Source organism: Balaenoptera musculus, chromosome 5, assembly GCF_009873245.2.
Source record: "Balaenoptera musculus isolate JJ_BM4_2016_0621 chromosome 5, mBalMus1.pri.v3, whole genome shotgun sequence".
Taxonomy (NCBI): domain Eukaryota; kingdom Metazoa; phylum Chordata; class Mammalia; order Artiodactyla; family Balaenopteridae; genus Balaenoptera; species Balaenoptera musculus.
Genome location: NC_045789.1, coordinates 140,203,882 through 140,221,288, shown reverse-complemented (window position 1 = coordinate 140,221,288; position 17,407 = coordinate 140,203,882). Strand labels below are relative to the sequence as shown.

Below are 17,407 nucleotides of genomic sequence, written 5' to 3'. Positions count from 1 at the left end.
TAAGAATGAATAAGCATTTATCTCAAATGTAAACATTTCCATGATGACACCGAGGAAACTTCCAGGGACTTGGCCCGAGTTTGGTGAGGGAGAGACTTGGGGTGGAGGATGGGGCGTGCGCCACAGCCTAGTGCTTTGGGCAGGCGGGCGGGCTCACGCTGACCCCCCGGGGAAGGGCCCGGGTGCTCACCCAGCAGCCACTGCAGCAAGCACCAGTCAGCACAGCAGGTCCTAGGATTCCTGTTCAAGGCCTAGGAGACAGGACACGAGGGCCCGCCTCCCCTGTGCTGGGTCAGGTGGGGCCCCATAGGTGCCCCGGATGGAGCCAGGAGGGGCCCGTTCTGGGGGAAACGTGCCTCCACACGGACCCACACCCACCGGGTAAGTCCTTCAGCACGTGTGGACCGGGGCAAGGCGGCGGGTCTCCACTTACCCATGCGTCCATCCCGAGGAGGGCTGAGCAGAGAGATCCTTGTCAGGCCAGGGGCGACCTCACGCTAAGTAGTAAGAAGAAAACAATTGGTAACGTTCCAGAGCTGTCACTCAGGAGGAAAGAACCTCCTCATTTGCGAAGAACACAGCTCCTCGGTCTCATCTGCCTGAGAAACTCCTGTCTGGCCTCGTGCTGTGCGGGGATGCGGCCGAGCGGGTGGGGCCCGCGGTGGTGGGTGGACGAAGGACCCACCAAGTGCTTTCAAGAGTCTCCGAAGAGGAAAAGTAAACCAACTTCTTGGCTGACGTTAGGAATTTCAAAATCCTGAGTAAATCCTCATTTGGGAAGCGTCTTGTCACCTCGAAATCCAGATGCTGACGGGCATGATTAGGGCTGGTGGGCAGTGCCCGGCGCCAGGCCTGCTTCACGCCACGCACACGGCAGCATCCGCCAGGCGGCGCCCCATCCCGCCCGCTCTGCCCCCGGAGCCGCCCCTCTAACTAACTGCGCGGTGGGACCTGGGGCGGGGCACACAGCCACTGCCAGGAACCCAGGCCTGGCGCTGCTTCTGTGCCCGTCTCTTCATCTCCAAAGCCCGTCCTGGCCCTTCCTGGGGCCCTAGACTTGGCCACCGCCCCACCTGTGCCCCTGCTGCGACCTCAGGCCCACCTCCCAGCTCCCGCGCCCACGACGGTCCTTTGCTCCGCTGTCACGCAGCCTCCCCGCCAGCTCGGCGGCGGCCTCGTTTCAGGGCACCCTCTGCAGATGTCCCCACCCGGCCCTGCCTCCGGCTCATGCCTGCTGGCAAGACTCTGACCTTGGAGGGACTGGGCCCCACCCTCGAACGCTTTGCAAACGGCGTCGCACTGCCTGGCAGGCTGGTGCCCACCCACCGGAGCAGCTTCCCCTCCCTCTGGCCTCCCTCCCCGGCCCACCCACTCCAGGATCCTGCCCAAGGCAAGGGCCTCTCCAGGGTCCGCGAGAACGGCAGGGCTGGCTTGGGGACGCTCACTGCTCAGGGTGCCCTCATCCCATTGCTGCCGTGGCTTTACCGTGGCTCGCGGTGAGCAGGGCCTGACCTCACAGCCCTTCCTGCTGCTGCTGCTTCTCTGCTGCGTTCAGGGCCTCCCTCCAGCTCGGCCGCCCTCCCCGGCCCCTCTGCACCGGCCCCCGCCCCTCCCCCCACCTCCGGCCTGTCCTACACGTCAGGCCACGAGTGTCCAGCACAGGCCAACTCTGAAAAGTTATCAAAGAGCGGAGACGAAATCACTCCTGTCGGGTTAGCGCCTGTCTGGGGGAGGCTCCAGTAACAGGCGAAGCAGGAAGAGTTTAAAGATGCAGCGTGTCCAGGACGGTGGCTGTGACGCAGGTGAGCGCTGGCCGCGGCCCAGGCCGGGGGAGGGCGCGGGCGCAACTCCAGGAAGCGGAGGTGCCGAGACAGGCCCCCACAGGACCCGCTTCTTCGCGCGCGCCTGCGCCTGGGAGCTGCTGTCGAGAATTTGGGTTGTTGGCAGCCGTACTCGGCTGCCCTCAGGATTTCAACGGTCACCCCGGCTCGGCTGCGAGCACGTCTCCGCGTGGACGGCCAGGTGGTTGGGCCGATGTGGCAGAGCGGGACCACACCCGACCAGGGCAGCCAGGGCCAGGGAGGGGCCCGACCTTGGGCTGCATTCTGGGGTGGGTCTCCTGCCCTCCACCGGCCCATCAGCCACCAAGTCCCCGTAATGTGACCCGGCTGGCTTGTGGGACGCGACTGCGCGCTGCGTCACGGCCTCCTCCACACACCTCGCTCTGCGGGGAGCTCGTGCCGCCAGAGGACGGGCGTTCTGGAGAGGCCCAGGCCCCGCGCCAGGAAGGCATGGTGGGGCCGTGTGCGTGCGCAGCCCCTCGGGGTTCCGCGGGGCCACGTCCTCACTGGAGGCCACGCCCTGGAGGCCCCCGCCTGCTGCCCGCAGTGCCACCTCCCCACGGCTCACGGGCTCAAGCACGTCCTCACTGTACACGTGGGTCACCCCCTCCGGGGAACCAGCACCTGCCAAGCTAGCCCTTGAGCGTCCACGGTCCAAGTCCCCACGCGGAACCTCACCGGCAGGTCCCTCTCTGCTCGCAGGCACGGCCGAGGGCGGGTGGCAGGCTCTGTCTCTCCCTCCCTCCTAGGACCCAGGCCCGGTGCAGGGGGGTGGGAGGGGGGCAGGAACCCACTCTCCTCCTCCAGGACCTCCCTCGCCAAGACCACCAGACTCCTTCTGGGGTCACCTCAGGGAGCGTGGGCACTGCCCTCTGTTCCATGGCCGCAGGGTGGGCCCAGCCATGCCGTCTGCGGGACCTCCTGGGGGGTCTTGGGGTTTCCAGGAGACGCCTCACTGCCCCGCTCGGGGTCTCAGGGCAGCCCCACCAGAGAGGTGTGCGCACACCCACCCCAGGGCTGACGGGGTGTCCGGGAGGTGGGCCGCTGGGTGGACCAGTTTTCCCTGAAAACGCTCGTCCCGTTCTGGCAGCCACAGCCTGTGATCGATGGTTTTCCTGGAACGTGGCCGTGCCTGTTTGCTCCACACTGCGAGGGGTGAGTGCTGAGATGGGGACATGGGTCCACAAGAGTCCACCCAAGCCCGCGTAGATGTTGGTCTAGAACCTCACTTTGGAATCTCAAACCAGCTTGTGGCATTCTGGTCCCGAGGCACAATTTCCAATGTGCCGCCCAGGAACACCCCGTCGCTGAGCCGTCAGCCCTCATCTCTGGAACGTTCTTTAACCTCCGGAATGGGGCCCCATGTGGGCCGAGGCTCGCGGTCCAGTTCCTAGGGCAAAGGCGAGCCGGCAGGGACCTGTGAGCTCCAGGCTGGGGGGACTGCCTCGTGAGCGGTCGAGGTCTGCGGCAGGGCGGAGGTGCACCCACGCCCCCTTCTGCGATGGGAGACGGCTGACGAGGGGTAGTGGGTGGGAAGCGTCTCCCCACCGGAGCCGGAGTGGCTCTGCTGCCCACCCCGCCCCTGACGGCCTAGCCCTGCAGCCCAGGTTCCTCCACATCTGCTTCCAGGATGGCTCCCTGGGGATGAGCACCGCTTCTCGCCAACCAGCCCGCAGGCTGGCATCCACCTCGCAGGTCATGTGTACTCGGTGACCACAGCAGCGCGAGGCCTCCAGGCAGGACTGAGTTCAGAAGCCAGTGGTGGGAGGAGGGCACCCCCACCCCCGCAGCCGCGAGAGCCCAGTGGCCCCACGGCCGCACCCCAGCCTCCCTCCCAGGTCCCTCCTGCGAGCCGCCTGGAGATTGGCCGCCCAGAGTCCGCGGAGCTGGCGTGCAGGAAGGTCATCAGTGACGAGAAACCATCCACGCGAGGCATCTGGGAACCAGGCACGCAGAGGGCAGGTGCGCTCACCTTTCTCCTCGGGGAGGGCGTGAGGTCAACTTCCATGGACTCCACCCTGTTACAGACAGTGAAACACGGTCACGGGCCTGGTTACGACCAAGGAACAAAAACACACGCGGCCCCGCGGGCGGCTCTCCTTCCTGCAGCTGCCGAGCACCAGGGGAGCTCGGGGATCTCAGCCCCGCGTGGTCAGCGAGGCCTGGGAACCACCGCGCACCCACCCAAGGACACGGAAGCCCCCGCTGTCCGGCCCAAACGAGCCCTCCTGTCTCCCCTCCGGCCGCCGTCACTGGGCTCCTCCGCTTCCTGCCGGGCTTCCCGGAAGCAGGAGCACCTACTGCCCGGCCCACACGCTTCGTGCAGGCAGGGCTCGGTCCACGGCAGTTCCCTGATTAACCAGCCCAGAGGCTGGCGTGGGGTGTGGCCGGGCATCCCCGCGGGAGCACGAGGCGGCGGGAAGAGGGCCTGCCCCCTACTTTCTGAACGAGCTTGGGGCGGGGGCGGCCAGGCTGACGGGGCCTCATCACACCCGCTACCCGCGGGCTCCACTCCAACCTCCCAAGAGAAAAACTCCACCGCGGCCGCCACCCCTCTCTCGTCCTGTTTCCTTCCACATCTCTCTGGTCCCAGGGTCAGAGGAGGGTCCCGGGGACGACACCCAGCTGTCCAGCCCGGGTCACGTGACCACCCCCCACCGATGCCTGCGGCCACAGGGACGGAAGCGGAGCCAGGCGCAAGCTGCTGGTGCCTGTGCTACGTACCCCTGCGTCTGAAACACTGCCCGCTGACGTTCGGGGGTTGGGGGCTGGGGGTGCACACCTTTCAGAGGCTGACGAGTCAGGCGGCAGGAAGAGAGGCCCGCTGGGCTTTGTCGAAGGAGCTGTGGCGAGAAACCTGGCGCTGGAGCCCATCGGGTCCACTCCGCACCTCGCCACAACCCTCCCCTTCCGGGCATCGCTTTACTTACTTGAAGCTGGATTTTTTATTGTGCTGAAAGCCGTCTGTTGTGACAATCTCACACTAAATAGATGGAGAAAAGGCATTAATTGAGCCATAAACGTTTACTTCCAGGTAATTCCTTCCAACCTGAAAGTAAAGAAAACAGAAACAGCCCCTGTTCTCCATGGCACTGTCCCCCGGCCCCCTCCCCAGCCTCAGCTCCTGCACACACCTGGCTGCATCCCACCGGAATGGAGGGAGCTCCCTCTGACTCGCCAGAGCCCAAGACAGTGCTGAGAACACAGCAGGCGCTCAATAAAGGCCTGCTGAGCGGCCCACCGACCGGCGGGGGGACTGGCCGTGCTGGGGCCCAGCTCCCTGAAGGGCACTCACTCCTGCTTCCAAGTGACTCAGTGGAACAAACTGGGTGCCACGCTGGGCGTGTGGGGAGGGCAAGTGTCCAAGGCCCCCCCCAAACAGGCTCCGTGACAGGGTCAGCAGCGGTGACACCACGCCGTGCTTGGCGGGGCAGACCCGGGCAGGCGTGGTCTGGGGCAAGGGTGCCGCGTGGGGGGGCACAGGCTCCCCCCAGAGGGAGACACAGGCCACGTGGTGCACGCAGAGCGGTCAGTGGGTGGGCCTGGCACAGAACCCACCGTGCCAAGAACACTCCACCTGGAGCCCGAGGGAAACAGGCAGATTTGGACCCTGAAGACACCAGGTGGGACACAAAGTGCCTGTGAGGCAGAGCGAGACTACGGCACCAAAAATGGCCAGGGATGGGCTGGAAGGGTGAGACACAGCAGCCAGACGCGGGGAGAAGGCGTGCGCGGTGGGGCGGAGTGGGTGCTGCAGGTACCGGGGTCTGAAGGAGCAGGCCACCAGGTGCAGACACCAGGGGGGGACAAAGCCACAGAGGGCGAATGGGAAAGGTAAGGGCTGGGAATTTTCCAGAATTAAGGAAAGACATGATTCCACAGAAAGAAAGCAAACTGCACACCAAGGAGGACAGATCCCAGGGACTGGCCCGGGGGCCTCTTGTCCCCGTGTCAGGGTCAGGCCTCGCCCGCCACAGGAGGTCTCGGCCGCGCTGTTTCCCCGCAGTCCTTCAGGGAAGGGAGAGGCCTCCTCTGCCGCTGCGCTGGCCCGCAGCTCGCTGACCCCAAACACGCCTTCACAGGCGGCACCAGCAGCTCATGCCCCATCGCGAAGGCGGGTGGGTGGAGGCCTTTTCACCCCAGACGAGGCTGAGTCCACACTGGCAGGCGCCCAGCTCCGACTCTGGCTGGTGGCCCCTGGGCGCCCACGCTGCCCTCAGCTGCCCGATGCAGCAAGGAGGCGGGAGTCCGCGCACTGGGGCAGGGGGGTCACCGCTGGGTAGACAGCAACCCCGCAGGTTAACCCGTGGCCCCCAAATTGGGACTTTTGAATGTTCACTGCGTTCATACCGTGGCTCATAAAACCGAGGACGTGGCTGAACACGGGTGGTGCTGTACTGACCCCCGGGGGCCAGTGGGCCCAGGGCTGCCCCAGGGCCCGGACCAGGGGATGCGTGTGCTGCACGCGCTCTCCGGGGAACTGCAGGCAGGGCTCACTCTCCTCCCAGGCCCCCTCCCGTCACCCCAGGAATCACTGGGGGCCCCCCCAAGGGGAACCACTCACGTTCTTAAAAATTCTTCTTTTCTGTCTCCCTTTCCTCCCCTCCAGTTTCCTGCACTTTTGCTTTGACAGAAGTTCCTAGCCAACCGAAGTGCTCTTTCCTCCGCGCCCTCGGTTACGACAGGGCTGAGACAGACGACCAGTCACGACAGCAGGCCCACCACCGCCCTCGTGCCCCGGGGCTCACCTCTGCAGCTGCTCCATCCTCAGCGCTGACTTCCTGAGGGACTCTTCCAGCTGAGAAATCTAAACACAATTGAACGACTTCCAGTTACCACACGCACTACACCAAGCGACAGTTTCGACGCAACACGTGGATCCTCGATTTCTTAAACCACAAATCAGCACGTGAGTTGTGTGGCAGGGGCCCTCACGCTATCTATGAGTGAACGTGCACCACGTGCACCAAGTGCAGGGCATCAGGTGTGCAGGAAATAAGCGCTGGCTGACGCGACCGCTGTTCTCCTCGCTGCCAATCAACTGGAGTTACCTTTTCTCCGTAGAAGGCTATCAGTCTCCTCCTGTGCTGTTCTTGAAATTCTGAAACCTGCAAAGACAACACGTGTCAGCTGCTGACGCGCGTGTGGTGGCCGCCGCAGAGGCCGGTGGGGACTTCCGGCAGCCACCGGCTCTTCCCAAGACGTGGCCCCGCTACTGCCTGGCAGCCAGAGCAGATGCCAGCAGAGCCCAGGCTGAGTGGACGGTCACGGCCAGGCGCACTCCGCCCAGAGGCAGCGAGGGCCGCGGGTTCCACGTGGGGATCGTGTGGGCACGAGGGCTGCTGTGCCTCCCTTCCGTGTGGCTTCAGGGGTGCTCGGGGCCCAGGCCATGGGATGGGACACATTCCACAAGGGCCGATCACCGTGTGCTGTCCCTCAGGCAACAGCAACTGGATCACAGGATGGCCCCCTGACCAGACAGACCAACCAGGAACCCCCTGACCTGCCTCCCCGACCGGGCCTGCGCCAGGCAATAATGCCACCAGGCAGACAGACAGGGCCATGCCATTCCAGGAGCCCAGTGACCTTGACTGGACATCCAGGGCCAGCAGCGCCTGGAACCAGCACCATCCCTGGTCCTCCATTTATGTGAGCCCCAACCTCCACGTCTGTGGTGCCCAGAGCCTGGACTGGTCCCTGAGAGCACCCACGTACATTAGAAAACGGCGACTGTGATTTCCTCAACGGAAGAGAGCGCTACTGTCACCACTGGAGTTTCAGACAACGACACCCACTCTCTCAGAACACTAAACTGAATTGCTTAAACCTAATTCTTGTCGCCGTCGGCGCACAGCTGACACACAGCAGAACCATGTGCTGGGCAAACTGGGATTTGAAGACCACATTGTATAAACGCATCACCCACTTCACTCCCCCCTAGGAATCTGCCAACATGCGTGCAAACATCCAGGGACGGTGGCCTTTTCCCTGGGGCTCACTGGTCTGGTCCAAACTGAGGGAGAAAAATCCCTCTGTGGAAAGGAGGCTGGCCCAGCCCACCCATCTTCGGGCCAGGCCACCTCCAGAGGGCGGGGCTGTGGTCAGGAGGGACAAGCACCCTCTTCAGAGTCTCCTGACCGCCTGGCTCCTACATCTCCTGAGGGATTCAGAGCCCTCGGGTCAGGGGACACGCTCCACAGCGCTCCAGCGAGCCCCCCGCTCCATGAGACCAGGGACGCGTGTCTCCACCCAGGGGTGGGTCGACGGACACAGGTTCTGCCCAGAGCGTCAGCCTGTGGAAGGGGTGCCCCAAGGGGACCCCAATGTCGCCCCTGCACAAGTCCTCATGATTCGCGAGGCCCCGTCCCAGAAAGGCTCTGGACCGCACCAACGGTTCTCAAGTCCTGCTGCCCCCGGGCCTCAGCAGGCGGACTCCTGGGTCCTCACTCCGGGCGAAGTGAAGCCCCCGTCAGCCCGTGACCGGCTGCCTTTTCCTCACAGCGTGCAGGGCATTGAGGCAGGGCCATCGGGTTCCCGACTGAGGGGGGGCCGTGCACAGCTGGGAGGGGTTTTGTACAGACAGTTCTCAAGCCGCCTTCCCCAATCACCTTCAGCAAGACACAGTGACAGTCACCTGTCTCCGCAGCTCACTCCTCTGTGTGTCCTACACCTGCGGCGAGAGACTAACGTCCCGCGCTGACCCCTGACCTCGTGCCTTGGTGCAGGGCCCAAACTGAGAAACAGACAGCACCGCCTCTGGGAGCAGCCCCGGGCCGTTCTGGAGCAGCTGGGAGTGGGTCACACTCCAGCTGGCACATGGGACCCGCCTTGGAGGCACTGGGGCTCAGCAAGGCCTGCGCACAGGCCAGTGGCTATCTCGACTCTGGCAGGCCGTTTTTGAATGAGGACCTTGGCGAGGACAAGCGTGCAGGCCCCCTGTGGCTGATACAGACGCAACAGGACAGGTGAGGCCACAGCAGGGGCGGGGCCACGGGCAAAGCTGGCCCTGGGAGAGGGGCCGGCCGGTGGGGCGAGAGCAGCCCCACTGAGGGCGCAAGGCTCACGCGGGCTCGGGGGCAGCCCGGACCCTGCGGCCACAAGCCATCTGCAGGGGGCGGGGCGCCCGAGGCTGAGCGCTGTGACCTAGGCAGGGGCCAGATGGTTCCAACAGAACAAAATGAAAACGGGCTCGAGCCCTCATGTGGGTTGAGACACAGGCGAGGCCTGATGAGACTGCATGAAGCCTAGAGGCCGCGCCGGACGGCGGCCACCCCAGCTCTGCTCAGAAACCGAGGAGGCGCTGCCCCGCACGGCCGCTCCGCGCTGGTGCCCGGCGGGCGGCCGGAAGACCGGGGCCGGAGGAGGGGCACAGCGCCCTCGGGTGGGGCCGCGGGCGTCCGTGCCGAGGGCTCAGGAGGCGCTGCCCAGTCCGCTGCCCTGCTTCCCACCTCCGGTCTCTGGGGAGAGGCTGGTGGGTGAGAGGCGTCAGAGGAAGGAGGTTTCAGGGGCAGAACGAGATCGGGAGGGTGAGTGGGTGGAGGAACTGGCCTGGTTCTGCCACGGCCCTGGCATGTCCAGGGCCCGCGCCCACGTGCTCACAGCCTTGGTCCCAGGCCGCTGCACGCGCCTCAGGTCACCGAGGACCCACAGAGGCTGTTACATGGGCCTTACCTGCCAACCTTTACCCTGCAAGAAACTAACACTGAGAGAAATTTAAGATGTTTATTAAATTCATTTAAAGTAACAGCAAACCCAACAGGCCAGCACGCAGAGCGAGCTGCTATGTCCTCTGTCGTGCGGCAGCCCTGCACTTGAGACGGGCACGTAACCACCAGACGGCGGACCCAAGGCCGCTGGGCTGCCCCCTGCACGGTCCTCCCTCCACGCCGGGGGCGCGTGGCCTGAGATGGAGGGGTGGCCCCGGGCCCCGTGCTGGGCTGTCCTCAGTGAGACTCCCCCAGGCGCAGGGCTACCTGTGTTCCTCCCAACACAGCCAGCTCTGGCCCCGGGGACCTGGCCCGAAAGAGGGTCCCACTGCAAAAGGGGCGATGCGGGCAGTCCCCGACCCCCGACCCCAGCACTCACCTTGTGCTGATGCTGAGTCTTGGGGCGCCCCTGCATCCCCCTGGAGCAGTCCCAGGATGACGGGGGACAGCCACGGCCCCACTGGTGCTTCTGGCCACGTCGGAGCCAGAGAGCAGCCTCCCAGGGGAGGGGATGGTCTTGGCAGGCTGGCTGACCACGGCCTCCAGACATGCAGGCCAAAGGGCAAGAACGGTTGGGCGAGTGGCGCTGCCCCAGGGAAGGGCCTCGGCCTCAGGCGGCTCCTGGCCGCTCCTCCACACGGCCTCCGAGGGCAGGTGGCAGGCAGCCAACAGTGGGGGCTGTGCCTTTAACAGAAGGACAGCTGGGGGGACCACAGGCTGTGCAGTGACGTCCAGGGAGGAACGTGAGGAGGGCACGGATGCAGAGCATTAGAGGCTGGGCACGGGGGCGAGCGCGTGAAGCAGCAAAGGGGGGATGTGCATGGTGACGAGGAGGAGGGTCGGGCAGGCACGGATGCCACGGGGGCCACAGGGTGGGCGAGGGCTGCACAAGGGACCCTCAGGAGAGGACAGCATCACAAAGCAGCCCACTGCCCGGAGTCCAGACAGCCCCAGCCCCACCTTCCAAACCCCAGATCTAAGGTCCGTCCCTCGAATCATGAGGCTCAGTGGGGCGTCCTGACCAAGCGACCACTGTGTCCTGACACCCAGCAAAGGCACAGAGACCACGGGACAGACTGCCCGGCTTCGCCACAGTGGGGGTGGGAGACACTCGCCCACCGTGTGTCCAGAGTGCACTGGTCTCCACAACACCGAGTCTCCAAGGGCGGAGGGCAAAGCCTAGGACTCACCTGGGAGGTGTCCCTTGCGTACTTCCTGCACAGGCCGTCTATGCCCATGAAGAGGGCCTGGATGTCGGAGTCTGTCTGAAAGAGAAAAGGCTGCTTCCATCGCCACTGCCTCCACGGGCCAGGGCTCTACGCGCTTCAGGGCCCAGACTCAGCCGCAAGGACGTCACGGCTGCGTCCCAGGGGCACCGAGTACTCCACGGCGCGGGTGAGGGACGGTGCCACCTCCTCGAGGACCAAGGGCAGTGCTGAGGGGCTCCAGGCGGCTGAGGGGAGCCGCGTACAAAGGAAACAGTGAAATCAGAAGTGGGAAGAGCGAGGGCATGACTTCGAACTGCTCACAAGTACGTGTTATTTATTTTAGTTTTAAAAATAAATTTATTATTTATGTTTGGTTGCGTTGGGTCTTCGTTGTTGTGCGTGGGCTTTCTCTAATTGTGGAGCACAGGCTCGGTAGTTTTGGCACCTGGGCTCAGCAGCTGTGGCACGCAGGCTCTAGGCGTGGGGGCTTCAGTACTTGTGGCTCGCAGGCTAGTAGTTGTGGCTCACAGGCTCTAGAGCGCAGGCTCGGTAGTTGTGGCGCACGGGCTCAGTAGTTGTGGTTCATGGGCTCAGTAGCTGTGGCACATGGGCTCTAGGTGCGCGGGCTTCAGTAGTTGTAGCACGTGGGCTCAGTAGTTGTGGCTCGCAGGCTCTAGAGTGCAGGCTCAGTAGTTGTGGCACACGGGCTCAGGAGTTGTGGCTCGCGGGCTCTAGGGTGCAGGTTCGGTAGTTGTGGCACATGGGCTTAGTTGCTCCTTGGCATGTGGGATCTTCCTGGACTAGGGCTCGAACCCCTGTCCCTTGCATTGGCAGGAGGATTCTTAACCACTGCGCCACCAGGGAAGCCCCGTGTTGAGTTATTTAAAAAGCAAACATGAAAAAGTAGGGTTTACGAACCGGCACCTGCCCACGTACACTCCTCGTGCAGATATACCTGCCTCCTGCCCCCACCCACCACCCGGTCACAACAGCACAAGAGACACAGAAGGGCCGGGACAAGGACACACACAGGCCGATGAGACCAGGAGCCTGGGCCCCTCCCAGTCTGTACCAAGCGTACGGGCCCAGCCGCTCCCCATCTCAGCTGAAATGACAGTAACACTGCACTTAGGGAAAGCGAGACCCGAGCTAGAAACTAGGAAATGCACTCGAAGGGCCAGGGCCCCCGAGGAGCTTCTGGAGGACCCTGTGGAGGGGCGGCTGCAGGGGAAGCGGCTCCAGAATCCACTGCCGGCTCGGAGGAGGGCTGAGCAGGGTGCCAGGAGGGCAGGGGGCCCATGGCAAGGGCTCCGCGTGCACGTGAGCCCCGCGCGCACATGAGCCCCGCGCTTGACCTCCACCCGAGACCCTGGACAGCACCCAACGCGCCTCGAGCCCCAACTTCCAAGGGAAACAGGACAGAAGCCATGCCTCCCCTGAGGGCCTGGGTGAGGCCTACACACTAGGGACAGGGGCCCTAGTGAGTGGAGACCAGACTGACGCCCACAGAGAACCCGGTCCTACACAAAGACCTCCATGGGCCAGGAGGGAGGCGAGGGTGTCAGCACTGACCTGTCAGGGCCCAAGGCCTTCCTTTTTTTTTTTTAATTTATTTTTATTGTAGTATAGTTGCTTTACAATGTTGTGTTAGCTTCTACTGTGCAGCAAAATAAATCAGCCATATGTATACACATATCCCCACCATTTAGGACACTACAGTGCATTAAGTAGAGTTCCCTGTGCTATACAGTGTGTTCCCATCAGCTGTCTATTTTATATATAGTAACAATAGTACATATGTGTCAATCCCAATCTCCCAATTCCTCCCACCCCACCCCTTTCCCCCTTGGTATCCAAACATTTGTTCTCTACGTCTGTGTCTCTATTTCTGCTTTACAAATAAGATCATTTATATCATTTTTCTAGATTCCACATATATGCATTAACATATGAAATTTCTTTTTCTCTTTCTGACTTACTTCACTCTGTATGACTGTCTCTAGGTCCATCCACGTCTCTACAAGTGACCCGATTTCATTCCTTTTTATGGCTGAGTAATATTCCATCATATATATGTACCACATCTTCTTTATCCATTCCTCTGTTGATGGACATTTAGGTTGCTTCCACGTCCTGGCTATTGTAAATAGTGCTGCCATGAACACTGGGGTGCGTGTGTCTTTTTTTTTTTAATTTATTTATTTATTTTTGGCTGCATTGGGTCTTTGTTGCTGCGTGCGGGCTTTTCACCAGTTGTGGCGAGCGGGGGCCACTCTTCATTGCGGTGCGCAGTCTTCTCATCGCGGTGGCTTCTCTTGTTGCGGAGCACGGGCTCTAGGCGTGCGGGCTTCAGCAGTTGTCGCACGCGGGCTCAGCAGTTGTGGCCTTGCGGGTTCTAGAGCGCAGGCTCAGTAGTTGTGGCACACGGGCTTAGTTGCTCCGCAGCATGTGGGATCTTCCCGGACCAGGGCTCGAACCTGTGTCCCCTGCATTGGCAGGTGGATTCTTAACCACTGCGCCACCAGGGAAGCCACATATGTCTTTTTGAATTATGGTTGTCTCTGGGTATATGCCCAATAGTGGGATTGCTGGGTCATATGGTAGTTCTATTTTTAGTTTTTAAGGAGCCTCCACACTGTTCTCCATAGTGGCTGTATCAATTTGCACTCCCACCAACAGTGTAGGAGGGTTTCCTTTTCTCCACACCCTCTCCAGCGTTTACTGTTTGTAGATTTTTTGATGACAGCCATTCTGACCAGTGTGAGGTGATACCTCACTATAGTTAGGGCCCAGGGCCTTCCTGAGGGGAAATACGGGCGGAGTCCCCGAATGGGACAGAAGGGGGGGGAGTGACTGCACTCCACACGCATGGAGACCCCAACAGAAAGCCCTCGCTTTCCCACTTCTAGGAATTTATGCTCTAGAAATAGTCTTACAGGTATGTGGAACTATGGTAAAAAAAAAAAAAAAATTCACTGTAAGATTGTTTGAAATAGTAAAAAACTGAAAAAACCCAAAGGTTTACCAATAGGAAAATACTGTCATACCATGCAATCATTTTTAGAGAATGTGGGTGTGTACATTTTAGAAAATGTAGTGTCAACTGGGAAACACCATATAAAAGATAAATCGCACTAACACCCAGAAAAGGATCCACATTCCTGGCTGTCATCATCTTCGGGAAGTAGGATTTGGGGGACTTTCACATTCTCTGTTATGATTTTCTGTTAGGTTTGAGTTTTGTGTAATTTTATACTATATTTGTAATCAGAAAAGCAATTTTTATAGATTAAACATCAGATCAAATACACATCTTAGACCCTAAATGTGAAGGAATCAACTTCACCGACTTGCCCTCAGCCCCCTTAATTGGAAATGACCCCAGGAAAACCAAACTCCACCACCTTCTTGAGGAGCTGGTGTTGTACTGAAGAAACATAGGCACCCGACTTCTGTTCCCAGGAGCACCACACCTCCTAATGGGGCCAGGCTCTGGCTAAGGAGAAAGTTGTGCAAGGTATTCAGAACCACGCTATTGGACTTTATGCAGAAAGCTTGTAAGATCTCCTACTGCACGCAGCAAAACAAACAAAAGTTTTAGACACCGCAAATGACTAAAAATTGAACGTCACATTTAAAAAGAAACACTGTGATTAACTTTCAGATACTACAGATTTCAACTTACACGTTTCGAAAGCAGAACTGTACGACATGGAACTTTACAAATCAAGCATTCATCCCTTTTACCTACAACAGAAAGCAAATTTTATTCTATTATAGTGAGTAGTGCTTTTAAATACATATAAATGCAGAACTTCTTGCAAAAGTATACAGGATTACAGCACTTGCAGTAGACAAGCCTGTGGGCGTGCACATAGCTGAAAAGACTTACATAAGTAACAATCTTTTTTTTCTTGTTTTGCAATTATGCTCCAAAACGGTGGCCATAAAGATCAACAACACAAATTTAGATCAGTCCCAGATATTTCTTACAATCAGATTTTATAGGAATAACTTAACTTAAACTTTTAAACTCTACAAAATGAAAAGCTCCTCCCACCCACCTGGCAGCTGCGGTGCTTTGCTCTGCCCCTCGGCCTCACCCCTGTGGCAGCTGGGACAGCTCACTGGGCGTCGGAGCATTTACTGAGCTCCTGAGACAGGCCAGGCAGTGCCGGGGGATGAGGACGGAGGTGTCATGTCCCCCACCACCACCGCCCCTCACTCGGCCTCCTCCCCGTGGGCTGCCCGCCTCCACGTGCTCCTCCTCCACCGGCTGGCCCTGCACCCCTCAGGGCTCCCCCTACTCCGTCCCCCTCGCTTCCAGCTCCTGGTTCGGCCCTGCCTCGTCCTCACAGCCTCTGATCTTGGGTTCTCCACTAGGCAGCTTGGAGGCCAGCCGTCGGTCCACATCCACCCGCCACGGGTCCTTCCAGGCAGCACAGCAGCCCAAACCCGGGGCTGCCTCCCCCTCCACCCCCCAGTTCAACGCGGCTGAGAAGCACGATTCCAACACTGCGGAATCCGCAGCATTGCTGGGCACCCCTCTGCTTTTCTTGGTCATTTCCCCCCAGTTCCCTGCAGGGGGTACTCAAACAAGCCCCCGTGTCGTCCACTGAAGAAGAGGCCCGTCATGCGCACCTCTCTCCCCCGGCACCACACAGTGGCCGATGCGCTCAGCCTCCTTCCTCTGTCTTAGGCCAACGGCCCCCCAGGCCAGGCCTAACCTTCCACCCTGTGCTCACCTCCTCTCTTTCCTACAGCCCCGAGGGCTCCTGTCCTCGCTCAGACACCCTCCCACTAAGCTCCGCCCCTAGCCCTCCCTGGCGCTTCCCAGCCCCGAGCCAGCCCATCCCCACCATCCCCACGCCAGCCCATCCCCACCATCCCCACGGCATCACGCAGGTCACCCACCCTCTAAGGCCAGGGCCACATGCCGATGCGCTGGCTGACTGCGCTAGGATGCCTGGTTTGACGTTTCTGCTTTCTCTTCCCCTCACAGCCTCCTCCTGTCTCCACCCACCTTCTTTAGGAAATGCTCTTCCCCAGGTGAGAACGGGCTCCTGCATCCCCTGCCTTCAGCCCTCCCGTCACCCCAGCATCTCCACTCTCCTCTCTGCACTAACCTCTCCCTGCTGCACTCCAGCTGCCCGGACTCCTAGACCCTCGTGTGTCCTCACAGCCCCCCTCGGTCTCTCCCCGCATGGCTCTCCCTGGAACCTCCGTGTCCAAAGGTGAGGTCCTGAGCCTCACCTCAAACCCGCTGTCTCCCCGCAGCGTCCTGGATGGCCATGGGAACCCCACCGCCAACCCCGGCGAGCTCCACACGTTGGAAACCGAGATGCCTTCCTGCACCCAGGTCTGCCCAACCTGCCCGCTGCTTCTGTCCAGCCCCGCGGGCGGCTGTCCTGCTCCGACACCTCTCCCCTGTGCAGGGCGCCGCTTCTTCCCCAAGTCCTGCCACCCGCCAAGTTCCACTTCCCCCAGCCACGCAGACCGAGACTCAGCCAGCCCACCCCTGGGCACGCGACGGTGCTCACCCCCAGACCCCAGCATGAACATGCCTGCAGCACCACCTGTTGACAGCCAAGGCCTGGAAGAGCCCGAGGGTCAGCCGCGAGCTGGGAAATACACCAGGACACGGCGTCGGTCCGAGCAGCAAGGAAGGGGCACCAGGGGCAAGTGTGCACCGAGGATCCCGCAGCGAGAGGCCCAGGCAGGGGCCACCCGGGGCGGGTGTGTGTGGGGGGAGCCTGCTGCCCGCTGGACCACCCGCTCACCGGGGTTAAACAGTCCAAGGCGATGGACACCAACGCGGATCAGGACAGTGGTTTTCCTTGAGGAGGCCTGGGGGTGTGTGTGTGTGAGATGGTCTGATTTTTAATCTGTGAGCTAGTTTCACAGGTAAGTCACTTTGTGAGAACTCACTGCGTTTCCATTTAGGCTTTTTTCCTGTATAAACTCTATACGTCAATAAAAACATTTCACAAGAAGAAAAGAACACGTCGATCACGTCACTGCCCACTGCCCGCTGCCCACAGGCGGGGCCGGGGCCTCCCTCGCAGTCCACTCCCGCCTCAGGCCTCCCCCTTCCTCCCACCCCCTCTGCCGGGGACACTTCTGCATCCCCCCGCTTCCGGCTGCGCTTATCCTTACAGGGACCAGCCTGAGGTCGGACCCCACGTGGCAGGCGGGCCAGTGCCAGAACTGAGACACTCGGCCGGGGCGCTGCCCGCCCTCCCTGTGTCCCCTACAGGTCCTGCCCCCCCAGCCCGCAGGCAGGCGCCCAAGAGTCGCGACCGGGAGCCTCTCGGTCTGTGCCCCCCCCACCCCCGCATGCCCGTCCCTCCCCCAAGGCCCCCTGCTCCGAAGGTCCTCTCCCCCCCGCCCCTCCCCCCACCCCCCGCCAGGCCCGCTGACTCTCTCCCCCAAGGCCCCCTCCCCCGGAAGCCCCGCCCCCTGGAAGCCCCCCCCCCCAAGCCCAGGGGTCCAGGTGTGGGCCTGGCCCGAGGGCCCTGAACGCCCTGACCCCGCCCTGACCTTTGCGCAGGCAGACATCGCAGTACACGTGGCCGCAGTTAGTCAGGCTGAAGCACGCAGTCCCCTGGGGTGGCTGGAAACAGCGATTACAGAACACCCAGCCGGCCATGCT

General features: G+C 61.3%; 1 protein-coding gene across 1 annotated transcript in view; it reads right to left on the bottom strand.

The window, feature by feature from the left end:
* RNF212 (ring finger protein 212) overlaps window positions 1-17,404 on the bottom strand; it is a 28,141-nt gene extending 10,737 nt beyond the window's left edge. Inside the window, exons 1-9 of the mRNA XM_036853753.1 lie at window positions 17,296-17,404; window positions 14,441-14,502; window positions 10,738-10,812; window positions 6,893-6,949; window positions 6,590-6,648; window positions 4,772-4,824; window positions 4,624-4,684; window positions 3,814-3,859; window positions 434-497 (exon numbers count right to left, since the gene is read on the bottom strand). Of these exons, the coding sequence (XP_036709648.1) occupies window positions 434-497; window positions 3,814-3,859; window positions 4,624-4,684; window positions 4,772-4,824; window positions 6,590-6,648; window positions 6,893-6,949; window positions 10,738-10,812; window positions 14,441-14,502; window positions 17,296-17,404 (586 nt within the window). The remainder of the gene's footprint in view (window positions 1-433; window positions 498-3,813; window positions 3,860-4,623; window positions 4,685-4,771; window positions 4,825-6,589; window positions 6,649-6,892; window positions 6,950-10,737; window positions 10,813-14,440; window positions 14,503-17,295) is intronic.
* Between the last annotated feature and the right edge of the window lie 3 nt (window positions 17,405-17,407).